General features: G+C 36.9%; 1 protein-coding gene across 3 annotated transcripts in view; it reads left to right on the top strand.

Annotated features, from left to right (window-relative positions):
* Positions 1-240: 240 nt before the first annotated feature.
* Positions 241-13,641, top strand: part of LOC145691826 (uncharacterized) — a 28,265-nt gene continuing 14,864 nt past the window's right edge. For all 3 annotated transcript variants that reach the window (XM_081767140.1, XM_081767141.1, XM_081767139.1), the window contains exons 1-3: positions 241-350; positions 5,184-5,366; positions 12,402-12,687. In XM_081767140.1, the coding sequence (XP_081623266.1) occupies positions 348-350; positions 5,184-5,366; positions 12,402-12,687 (472 nt within the window). In that variant the 5' untranslated portion in view covers positions 241-347. The remainder of the gene's footprint in view (positions 351-5,183; positions 5,367-12,401; positions 12,688-13,641) is intronic.

Raw genomic sequence — 13,641 nt, 5'->3', positions numbered from 1 at the left:
ATTTTTCTCCTGTGTGCTAGCTATCATAATATCGACAGTTGAATGTCTCATATCCTCAATAGACAAGCAAAAGTTACCAGTTAAAAAGCTACTGTTTCCTTTCTTCCCACGCATAGTTCCGTGAATGTGATATTTAAAATCTGCTCTAATGAGTCACTTCATACTTGTGCTCTGTTTTCATTTGCAACACATTATCATGACATATATTGTTTCAATTTTTTGATCATAATAAAGGAAATGCGTTTCCTGGAGATTATTCAGCATATTATATATACATATATAAGAATAAGCTTCTAGACAAATTACATATAGTGATTGAAACAGAACTGCGAGCTTAAACTAAGACTATGGTAAGTTAGTAATTTAAAAATTAAAAATAACTGTAAAAGGTGTATTTTATTATACATACTGTTGGTGTATGCTGTCTGAAAATTTAAATGATCTTTATGGGAGATTTGTCATTTTAAAAAATCTCGATATAAGATATCGATGTTAATAACTTATTTCTCAAGATTTTCTAGAAAATAGGTTAGACAATAATTTTAATACAGTAAAATACTAGCAGGGATGCGCACAAGACAAGATTTGTGGCTGTCTCGTCTCGAAAATGTGCTGTCTCGACTCGAAAAATGAATATTTCTCTATTGGAAAAGCCGTGTCTCGACTCGAATTTTGTCAGGAAAATCTTGTCTCGACTCGTCTCGTGCGCATCCCTAAATACTAGTATAACAACATTTTGGAGATCTCCGAAATTAATTTGTGAAGTTCAAGAACTCAATTGTTGTTATATCTACATTAACTCAACATAAATTTACAGAGAAAGAAAGCTCCATAGTCTAGAAATTAAAGCGTTGGACTCATGTTCGCATGGTTCCGGGTTCGATTCCCAACCGGATCATCCCAATTTTTGGTGTCCACCCAGTGTCATGAGGCAAACTAGGGAGTCACGTGAATATAGGACGTGACAGCCACTAGGTCTAAAAAGTTCCTCATCAATCTGTTCGAGACAAGATGACACAACATGTTTGACCACGTGTTTGTTGCTAGGGTGTACGTAGTTCCGCCAGTCGTTAACAGATGGCGTTGGAGTATGCTCAAATCTGTATAGGGCTGTCACGCCGGTGGTGGAATTTTCAGACAAAAAACAAATAGCAGTGCCTCATGTATACCTCGTGAAGAAGTTTGGTTTGTATGCTGTGCTATTTCTGTAATGTATTGTGCATATGCTATGCTAACCATGCCACACTCTGTCGTATTATTTGTAGTCATTGATTATCCTACAGTCCTTAAGATCATATCTCTTAGAAACTGTGGCGTGATAAATTAGACCCTATAATTACTAGGATAACTTATAGATTCGATCCTATTTTGTTTCTGTACAGTTAATGCAAAAAATCAGACTTTAGTAATATTATTATGGTAATACGATTTTTACTTACCCGAGTTTTTAGAAGATATCGCCAGCTTAAGAAACATGATTTTTCCCCTACTTAAACTGTGATTATTTAGCTACATTTACAATGTATATACAATATTGTTTCTACTAATGTCCTGCCTGGAGTAAATTACATTTTACGAAAGGTCTGCAATCTGTACCAATCTTCCCCATGTGGAGGCAGATTGGTACGAGTAAAGTGAAATATCACACAGTCTTTTAGATAATACAAATAACGTAATTTTTTGTTTTACTTTTCCATGAAATATTTTGAGATATAATATTCTATTAACCTTCCACAAACTCAAGTATTTTAACAATGGATTTAAGGACCTACAGCAGCAAAAATGCTAAATAAAAACACGTTTCATAAAAAAGAATGTGAAGATTTGTAAGAATCTTTAGTAATTCAACAGATCTAGTTCAACCTGTTACAAATAAATAAATAAATAAATAAATAAATAAATACAAATCCAAGGCTTGCTTGTGTTCTCATCAAAATTTAAAAGTTCACAAGCTATTTACAAAGATAAAAACGTACTATAAATGAGGTTCTGTCTCTATAAGGAAAGATAGAAGTAAATAATCCAAGGGCTATCTACAGTTTACAAAATTTTGAAATCTTTCATACCTCAACTACTAACTGGAAAAGATATTATAATTTTGGTTCGAGCGTACCCCTTGTCTCCAAATGAGGCAGAGCTTTGTTCTTATAAATGTAACCAAGAAAGTTTTGTCGCTTTTTCACCCACAACCTTGGAACATCGATATGTCACCTAAGACGTCCCTGGAACAGCAAAAATAGTCCCATCAGCATCGACGACCTTCTGTCAACGTTCTGGAAGACCATGGATTCCATCGCGATAGAATAGGTGATAATCGGATCTTGCAATGTCCGGGGAGTATGGCGGATGCAGTAGTGTTTCCCATCCAAGGCATAGAATGGTGTCCCGGGTCATCGTAGCCAGGTGGGGCTTAGCGTTGTCCTGTAACAGGAGGACCGCTTTGCGATTCAGGTGTGCTGACTCCAGAGTTTTGAGTTGTTCTTGAATACAAGGCAACTGCTGACAGTACACAGTTGCATTGATGGTCTGACAAGCTGGTAGCAGTTCGCGATGCATGATGCCACGAGCATTCCACCGAACACACAGGAGGACCTTATTTTGGTGCAGTGCTGATTTCGGCTGTTTTTGAACCAGTTGATAAGATGCTAACCAATGATGACGGTGCCCTGGAGCGTTGTACAGGACCCACTTCTCGTCATATGGCAACACCCTGTTTAGAAATGACTCCTTCCTCAGACAAGACAGCAAAGAAGCACAGGTATTTGCTCGCGTTCCCTTCTGGCCCGGATCCAATCATTTGGAACCCAATGATCCAACTTGAAGTGCTTCCCAAGTTGATGGAGGTGCTGGCGAACGGTTTCTTCACTCACACTGAATTCTAGTCTCAGTTCTTTACATATCTGGCCACTGTTTGCCTTAATTGCTGCCTGAAGATCTTCATTTTGTACATGTGTTGGTTTTCCGGCACGTGGTGCGTCTTCCAGTGTTTCACCATCGTCTTTAAACTTGTTAAACAGCCGTTGCACTGTCCGCGTAGTCACGACACCCTCACCAAAGGCTTGGCATATCTTCTCCCTTGCTACAACGGCGTTTGACCCCAGTTTGAACTCGTACACCATACTTGCCCTTAGAACTCTCTGTTAATTCATTGCAGAAAAATACTTCTTGCTATTTGTTACTATTTTTACTCTATAACCTGGAAGTTGTTGGCTTCTGAAATTTCTCGTCTTGTGGCCAATACTAATCCCAAATCCGTTCAAGTCGGATCAGCATTCAGTCGTCCAGTTTCTGAGCGCAGAGAGGGATGGCAACCGGCTGAAGTGTTGCGTCAGATGAAAGACGCTACAGCGATGCATGTGTATCGAAGACGACTGAATTGGGCACGAATGTTTAGAACAGGTGGAACAACAACAAGCGATCTTCCCCGTCCAGGCCGGATGCATGTTTTTTTTTTTCTACAGATCAAAACCGTACTGCGGTGGATGAGTGTTCACAACAATAGGCATGTGAGTATTCGAACGATAGCCACGGAACTGAATATGTGCTACCGAAAAGCACAAACAATAGTTAAGAACCTGGGGTACCACAAAATGTGTGCACAGTGGGTGCCACGGATGCTTACGGACACAAGCAAGAAAATATAGGTGCTCAACACTATCCACATTTGAAGTCTCCAACATTTGAAGCGTTACCACACAGATAGGGATGACTTTCTTTGCGGCCGAGTTCCAAGTCCACCAGTATATTGTGGAATCACTTGTCATCACGCTCCAAGAAGTTTAAGACTGAGGTGTCAATTGACAAAATATCCGTATCTTTTCACAGCAGAGGACCATTCCTGTTTGATTTCAAGCTACCAGCTTTCCATAAATCCCACACGTTACTATGCTAGGTTGAACTGTTTCCGAGAGACCGTGAAACGCAAATGACCTGGAATGCTAGCGTCAGGTGTTATCGTGTTACATGATAAGGCCACTCCTAATATTGCCGGATAGGTCAGGACTTATTCTGGTGGTTTAAATGGAAGATAGTGCGTCTCTCACCTTAACGCCCGGATCTGTCACTCTCTGATGCTCACGTGTTGTTTCCACTGAAGAAGATATTAAAAAGTCGTCGGTTCTACAGCGATGCTGTGGTTCAAGATGCAGTCAGTGAGTGAGCAACCGACTGATTTTTACCTGGACGGAATTTGTCGCCCAGTGATACAAGTGTCTGAACGCCTACGAAGACTTCTTCTGAACTGCAAATGCCATGACATAGTTAACATGTTTGTATGCTTCTCCTGTACACGTTTTGTAACAATACACCTACTGATAGTGGATGAGATATGAACTGGAATGGTCTTGTTAATCATTGTAAATAGCCTACGATCTTCACTTGTCAAGACCAAACAACTGAATGACAAATTAGCAACACAGCTGAGATCATTCACTTCTTTTCCCAAAGCAAAGGGATGGTTTCCTCCGTAAGAGGGTGGCAAGGGTGGGGCCGAAATGTGTTTCACATATTTTCCGAGGACGCACTTGAAACAGAAAGACTCTAGCATACGTGGGAGATCCGGGATCGATTTCCGGTGGGTTTACGACTGGCATAGCCTCGCTGCTGAACGGGATCCTAAAATCTAAATCAACCAATCAATTAATGAATAAATAAACAATCTGTTCCAGTAGAATAAACACTATCAATAATTATTGGCAACGAACGATATTTTCAACGAACGATTTTTTTTAGCGCTATAAAATTTGTTTTTCTCGATTTTTTTTCGGAAACAACACTAAGATTCACATCCGCCCAGGGGTCAAAGTGGAAAAGAAAAGGTAGGGGAACGCATGACATCACGCCATTCCTCGTGCCTATCTTTGCTCATTGTAATTTTTGAGGAAGTGGAGGGACGCTATACATATATATTTTGGAAGTGAGGGATCGACCTTCCCCGGCATTCCCTCTAACTTTTTCCTTGGCATTTACCCATATCTTGTTCAGCTCAATAAGATTTTTCAATTGGTATGTCTCATCTTTGGACTTGTTTTTTTCGTTAAACGCTGATAGTATTTTCTAGAAATTAAAACGTTATCTTATGTGTATCTCCTCTTAATGTAATAGGAATTTGCTTCTCTTTGTTTTTTACCTTCATATCTAGAACTTGGACAAAGAACTTAAGTGTAAATTATGTTATATTTTAGTTAAAGAGCTGTTCTACGGGAAGCTTGGAACACAACTGCGGTCTTCTGACCCAACTTCTTACAGCATGCTGCCAGTTCCTACAGGAAGTGGATAAGGAAGTTTCGAATCATTTGCAGAATTTTGTTGTTCAGTTACAATGGAATATCGAACAGAATGGTACAGAAACCATCCAACATTTACAGGTATTCTATTTTTATATAATCTCGGTATATTATTGAGTAAAGAAAATTGCGTACATTGTAATAGTATACAAGATTTGTCTTGTTAGTATACAACAGAGATGGAGATCTGGAATACTGTATATACCTAAATGTATGTAAGCATGTTCTTAAACCTGTTCCATTATATGAAGTATGGTATTATACGTTGAAGTATGGTAACTGAACTCAGTATAACCTACTTAAGCTTTGTATTGTTCCTGAATGTTTGCAAAGCGAGGTGACGAAAAATAAATGAAATTATAACAATAAAAGTTTTATCTTTTCTACACATGTAGTCAAAATTGGAGATGATTTCAAAATATAATGGGGAACACGGTAGTTCAGCGGTAGAGTGCTTACCTTCGGCACGTGGGGTCCGTGGTTCGATCTCCAGCCAAGTAAATTTGTGGTAGACGACATCGTGTCCGTGAGTTTTCCCCGTTTCCTCTCGCTTTCTCATTCCACCAATTCTTCCATCATCATTCACTTTCTTTAATCATCGTCTCCCTTGGCCTAAAAGGGTATAGATCTCTAATCGTGGGGCGTTAAACTGAAATATTTAACTTTATTTCATTTCAAAATACAGTGGAGATGTTTCTCGAAAGTGACGTTTAGGTCATACTGGGTACATATGTTCTCAATATGGCCTAGGCTCATAAGTATTTTTAAGCCACACCTTAGTATAAGAATAAGAACATAAGAATATTAAAGCTTAGGCGATTTATCACAAATCCTAAAATATGAGATGATACGTACAGGCAGTGGCGTAGGGAAGGGGGGGCCGGAGGGGCCGGCCCCCCCCCCCAAAGAGGTCCGACAATGTACTTTGATACTTTGATGTTTGTAATTTTTTATATATTTTTATGTTTATATATTTTCTTGTTTGTAATTTTTCCATATGTGCCTATAACAGCACTTGGCCCCCCCCCAAACACACATCCTGGCTACGCTACTGCGTACAGGACATTACAACTTACATTCCACAAAGAACAAACATAGCTTACAATGAAGTAAAACAATCCAAACAGCTTACAATGCAGTTAAACAATCCATACGTAGCTTAAAATGCAGTGAAACAACATCTAATATCTTCCTAGACAAGATTCAAATTACAAAATTACAAAATTCTATACAAAATTACTACTTGTGTGTGTACCCAATAAGGTGTACGTAGGCAATATTGGTTTAATGTTATGTAGCCAATATTCGTTCCACCCTGCGCAGCATTACTCTCTGATGTGTGGAAAATAGAATATTAGATTAGGGCGTTAAGAACATGTATTGCTATGAATTAGTAATGTATATGTAAAAAAAAACCATGGTCTTAGAGAATTTAACATGTAACATTTGTTAGGTACAGAAAATGACAACAGCTTTGCTATATTACAACAACCGGGACTCAGGGAGAATATTTTCGTCTTCACTTCTGTCTTCATTACTGCATGTATTATTTGATCGGTGAATTAGTTAAATCTAGTCATCTAAATGGTCTTCACGGCATACGGGAGCCACCTGTTGAATTCACTTTCTAAGTACATGAAAAAAGCAAATAGGCCATATTGGGTATTAGGCCATATAGGACATTTGAATGTTTCCTCAGAAATGATCTAAACCAGAGGTTTAAAACTTTTTTTTTTTTTTTTTTTACCTCGCGGTCCTCTTTGTGAATCCTGCACACTTTACACACATACACACATACTTCCCGCTTGTTTGTCTATACATACTTTTTGTCTCAGTCTGCAATTTCAGATGCAGATTGAATTTTTCAAATCTTCAATAATGTTAATGATAATTTGTTTGTAATTGATAACGTAAATTTTTGAAGTTCGTGTTGTACACTGATATAGCATTTTGCACTCATTTTTAATAATTTTTGTAGGGCATTTTAACTTGCATTTAAGATGTATGAAATTTTGGTGGGGTGGTTTAATCCCCACCATTAGTAGTTAAGGGAGACAGAAGCCACATCTCAAACTCGCATCTCCCTGTGTGGCTTTATTTTTGGGAATGGGAGTGTGCTGGACAACAATTCCCTACTTTTAGTGTCCTGGGTCGGTTCGGAAACGAACGCACTATTCTACAATGTAAACTAATTCCCAATACTTGTTAAAACTCAGAACAAGTCATCGTTATGAGCATTGTTACTATCTAATTTAGATTAGCTTGAAATTTAGTTGAATGCTAACTGGAATACAAAAATCGAATTGAAGTCTATAATAAGCTATTTTCATCATTAACTCCATTAACATACTAAAGAGACATAATTGATCCTCAACTTGATATGGGGTTACCGGAAGTGCACACACACACATACTAATAATTTTTGTTTTAGTTATTTCTTTCCTTCGGAATCTTGGCTAGCCCGCATGGCTGTTTCCGTCCGGCTTTTATGTTGTTGTTTTTTTTAAACGCTTTCTAATATTTTGTCAGGTAATAGATTATTATTATTATTAGTATTATTATTATTATTATTATTATTATTATTATTATTATTATTTCTTATCATTGTGCTTAGCCTATTATATGCTTATACAGGGTGTTTCAAAACAACACCGACAACGTTTGGGAGGTGATTCTTGACACCAAGAAGACAAAAAGGATAGACCAACCTGGGTGCACAAATGCTACCTTTCGGAGTTATAGACTGTCAAAAGCATGAAAAAATAATTTTAAAGGTTCATAGCTCCAAAACTTTTGGCCAAACTTTATAGAGGCAGTTTGGTAATGGGCATTAATCTGAAGTACTAACCAACTACCTCTATAAAAAGTGTTGCGAAAGTACCGCAGGTTGTGCAACTTGGATATTTGGATAGGACACATACTAGTTCGCACGCGAAATCTTGACCCGACTACTGTAGGTCCTATAGTTTCGGAGCTATGAACCTTTAAAGTTCATTTTTTCATGTTTTCGGTAGCCTATAACTCCGAAAGGAAGCATTTGTGCACCCAAATTAGTGTATACTTTTTGTCTCATCTCGATGTCAGGAATTACCTCCCAAACGTTATCAGTGTTTTTTAGAAAGACCCTGTATATGAACCAAGTAAAGAAGACAATGCATTCTAAATAAAGTTAGCTGGATGGAAGTGCGTCTGTATTTTGGCATTTCAAAATATGGTTACTTTATTACAAGGATAAATCATAAGCACTACGTCTTGTAATATTTCCACAACTCAAGCGGCAGGCGCGTGTATACGTCATGATCAACCATAAGGTCAAGATCAAATTTACCTAAGAGGTTGTGTGGCAAGCAGGCTATATAACACGGAGGGCACCACTCCATCAGTATCTTCAGTCAGATTTTAGTGGCAGAAGTGATGAGTGCTCAACAACGTCTGATACGTGAACTGTTATTTATGAGCTCGAACTCGGGCATAGCACTGCGTCAGCAACCCAAAACATTTGTCTTGCGAAATGGGGAGGTTCAATGAATCATAGCACAACAACTTGGCTCTAGAAATTTCGTGCACGTTGTAAAAATTTCGAAGATCAGCCAAGGTCAGGCCGTCTCAGGGTTATAGATTCTAGGGTAATACGACACACCATTGAAGAAAATTCATCCTGTAATATACGCCGATTGTCAAACCAACACGACATACCCCAGTCCACTGTAGAGTGCCACCTTCACGAACTTTGGAAAACCACCAGGAGCTACAACATTGTGCCTCATGAGTTGACTCCAGTTCCGGTCTAGAGGAGAGAGGATGTGTGTCAACAACTGCTACAAAATCCTGAAACGGATTGTCACATGGGACGAAAAGTTTTTTTTTTCGAACTTCGAATGTGCAAGAACAGTGGTTGATCAAGGGTCAACTTCCAAACCGGTCGTTAAACCAGACAGTTGAAGCGGATGTATGCTGTACCCAGTGATGAAAATTTTCCGGAAAATTTTCGGATTCATAAAAACATACTCCACTTATTCCTACATAGTTGTATAGCTGTGATGTGAGGTGGAAAATTTTCTTCTATATTTTTCCGGAAAATTTTCCGTTCTTAAATATCAGTGATCAAGTAACAATTCCTCAGTATTCATAAATTGATTAAATTCATGTATAGAAATGTTAAAATTTGAAAGATTGTTTAAAGAATCTGAAAATTTTCATGGCTCAGACAATTTTCAGTACTATGTAGGAACAAGTGAAACAATTTTTCATGAATCGAAGAATTGTCTGTAATGTACAGTGATGAAAATTTTCCGGAAAATTTTGAAACGGAAAATTTTCCGATTCATAAAAACATACTCCACTTATTCCTACATCCTTGTTTAGCCGTGATGTGAGGTGGAAAATTTTCTTCTATATTTTTCCGGAAAATTTTCTGTTAACAAATATCAGTGATCAAGTAACAATTGCTCAGTATTCATAAAATTGATTGAATTTATGTATAGAAATGTTAAAAAGTGAAAGATCGTTTAAAGAATCTGAAAATTTTCATGGCTCAGACAATTTTCAGTACTATGTAGGAACAATTGAAACAATGTTTCATAAATCGAAATATTTTGTCTTGTATGAAAAAATTGAAGAACTTTTTATGAGTCGGAAAATTTTCATCATTTTGAGGCAAAAATTAAAACACTTTTTTGTAAATCGGACAGTTTTATTGCTCTGTAGAAACAAATGTAAGAAATTTTCATGAATCGGAAAATTTTCATCACGATGTAGAAACAAGTGAAAACACTTTTCATAATCAGGACAGTTTTGGATATTATGTATAGTGATATTAGGTGGAAAATTTTCCACTATATTTAACTGCACATTGAGATATGCAATTCCTGTAGAGGAAAATTAGACAGCAACAAATTATAATTTTCCAATTAGCTTTCGGGAATCAGAAAATTTCCTAATATTTCAAGTTGGGAAGTAAAAATTTACAGTGTTTCTCTCTCTCTCTCTCTCTCTCTATTATATCTACTTATTTATAAATGTTGCAGAATGTAAATCTATAAAAGTAGTAAAGCTATGAGAAAACCGTCTTATGCGTATTAAACTAACGAAATCTAATATTGTAAGATCAAAGGTGGATTCTGAGGGAAGAACGCATTTGTTTTTGAAACATTCTTGAAATGAAGAATCGTTAGATTTTCATTCATGAAACTTTTTAAGACAATATTTATTACCAATAAATTCTACGGCTAAACAACGATGTAGGAATAAGTGGAGTATGTTTTTATGAATCGGAAAACATTCATGACTTTTAATAAATTGAAATTTTAAATAATAGAATTGGATATTTGTACTCTACGAACTTATGTTCTCTGCACTTTGCATACACACACACACACACACACAGAGAGAGAGAGAGAGAGAGAGAGAGAGAGAGAGAGAGGAGTTGAGTTGATTTTGAGTTTAACGTCTCTTTCAGCAGGGAGACTATATAAGACGGGACCAACTGATTAACGTGAAATCCGAACTACATGAGCTCCTGCTGGGAATCGAAGCCAGGTCTTCCATGCCAAAGGCACGTATGCTAACCGCTTAGCAACGAAGGAGCTCAGAGATGAAGAGAGAGAGAGAGAGAAACACTGTGTAAAAGTTTACTTCCCGACTTGAAATATTAGAAAATTTTCCGGTTCCCGAAAGCTAATTGGAAAATTATAATTTGTTGCTGACTAACTTTCCTCTACAGAAATTCAATTTTGAAGCTCAATGTGCAGTTAAATATAGTGGAAAATTTTCCAACTAACACCACTATACATAATATCCAAAATTGTCCGGCTTATGAAAAGTTTTTTCCACTTGTTTCTACATCGTGATGAAAATTTTCGGATCTATGGAAATTCCTTTCACTTGTTTCTACAGAGCAATAAAACTATCCGATTCACAAAAAGTTGTTTTATTTTTTGCTTCAAAATGATGAAAATTTTCCGACTCGTAAAAAGTTCTTCAATTTTTCCATAGAAGACAGAAAATATTTCGATTCATGAAAAATTGTTTAACTTGTCCCTACATAGTACTGAAAATTGTCTGAGCCATGAAAATTTTCAGATTCTTTAAACGATCTTTCACTTTTTTTTTTTTACATTTCTGTACATGAATTCAACCAATTTTATGATTGCTGAGGAATTGTTACTTGATTACTGATATTTTTTTTAGAACGGAAAATTTTCTGGAAAAATATAGCGGAAAATTTTCCGAAATGGAAAATTTTCCACCTCACATCACTAGCTGTACCTAGTCAAAAATATCCTGCATTGGTGAAGCGCAAGCGTACCCTACTGCAAGAGGATAACACAAAACCACAGTCGGCTGCAAAAACGCAACAAAAATGCAGGAGTTTGATCGTATCGAACTGACGCTACACCCAGCATATAGTCCTGACCTTGTGTCCTTCAGGCACTACTATCTGTTTCAGTTCATGGTACAATTTCTGAAATTACGATGCTTCACTAACCAGAAGGTGGAAACAGGAATTACTAACATCTTTTTCTTTAAGGACAAGATGTGGTATCGACGTAGAATCGAGGAACAGCAGAAAGGTGGCTGGAAACAGTCCAACACGAGGGATTATACTTTGAATGTTAACTTGCTTCCATTTGTACTATGATAAATAAGGTATGTTATATACGAAAATATTGCAAGCCCATGACTCTCTCTCGTGTAATCAAATAAAGCCCTCCTTAGTAATATATATAAAGCACCACTCAAGAAATATTTTGAAGTACGTCACAATTTCTTGATGAGATGAACCAACTTCAAATTGTTTCTGCTAATTCCTTCTTGGAAAAGTCTCGCTGATAGGCGTATATTCTGCCTTGACGTGGGAGAGCCGAGTTTGATTCCCGATTAGAGCTCATGTGGCTCGGATCCACGTTAAGCTGTAGGTTCACGCCTTATATATCCTCAGAGCTAAAAAGAGGCGCAAAACTTAAAATAAACCAACGAGTATTTCTGAGATCCTTGTTTAGATGACTCCTAAACATGCCTGAAACCGCCCTTCGATTTATTGTGATCTTACTGTAAATTAAAGAATTGATAAAGTTTACTCAAACATCTGTTATACTTTTTTTTTCTTCTACATAGGAGATAATGGACGGCTTTGGACAAGAGAAAATAGAAGTGAATGAGAAGATATCAACTGTACAGACGGAGATGCAAGACACTACATCCACCTGCACCACACAGATGATTGAGATGGTGGCCGACACTGCCGCTTATACCAAGTACAATCTCGAACAGGCATTTAACGATGCCTCTCAACAGTTTCAGAGGAGAGTGGCCGTGGCTTTCAAACATCTTAGTCACCTAGGTATCAAACTACAAGACCTAAATAGAGAGACTACAAAGTCAACTCCCGGATTATCGATAGGTATACTTTCCTAATATACTCTACTTCCATTTATTTTAGTTTGTATGGTGTAACATATTAAAGGCATTGAAAGAAAGAAGGCACCCCTATTCGAGAAATTAACAGGTAACATTAAATGGCTATAATGCAAAAACAATGGCCTTAAAGGTAACTGATTTAATATCGAGTCAGCCCTATACCTCAGAAAAGGGATTGGTAGATGACACGAAAATCAATTCGAATAATGTGCATCGGCTCGTGGTTGGCTCCTTCTAACCGTCAATACCTTATGTTTGAGTGATAAACTATTGATTTCAATTATGATTTGTAACTTGTTCCACGTCCTCGTACAATACCAAGATTATCGAGAGAGAAATTTTCTATTGAAGTGGGATCTGGAGCTCCATTAGAATTCATTTTTGTGTGCTGATGTGCTGTAGCCTAAACTGGAACAAAATATTAAGACATGGGCCTATATGGCCCAACAGTTGATCGGAAAGAGTACATAAAAGCATCTATGGGATAAATACGAAATAAAGATGTTGATACCTAATAATATTTTTTTTTTCGGTAAATTTTGAAACGCAAAATTTTCTGCTTCGTGGAAACTTAATTTACTTGTTCGTTGTTCCTACGTGATCATTGTTCCATAAATTTTATTTATAATAGATGTCGCATGAAAAAGTAGTCTTATAAAGTGAAAATCTAACAGTTCTTCATTTCTGAAAAATACATGTCAGTTTTATCCGCGTAATACATTGTTTTCTCATAGCTTGACTGTTTTTCTATATTTATGCAGTTCTATTGTATATAAACAAGTAGGATTAATATAAAGTATTTACTGTAAGTTTTCGATTGCTCAAAATTGCAAAGCTTAACTGAAGCAACTCATTAAACCAAATACTGAAAATTTTCAGGAAATAAAGATTTATTCAAATATTCATTCAGAAAAGAAGTGGGTTAGAATTAATATAA

This window comes from Thermobia domestica, chromosome 8 (assembly GCF_964235325.1).
Source record: "Thermobia domestica chromosome 8, izTheDome1.hap1.1, whole genome shotgun sequence".
NCBI classification, from domain to species: Eukaryota; Metazoa; Arthropoda; class Insecta; order Zygentoma; family Lepismatidae; genus Thermobia; species Thermobia domestica.
This window is presented reverse-complemented; position numbering and strand designations above follow the sequence as displayed.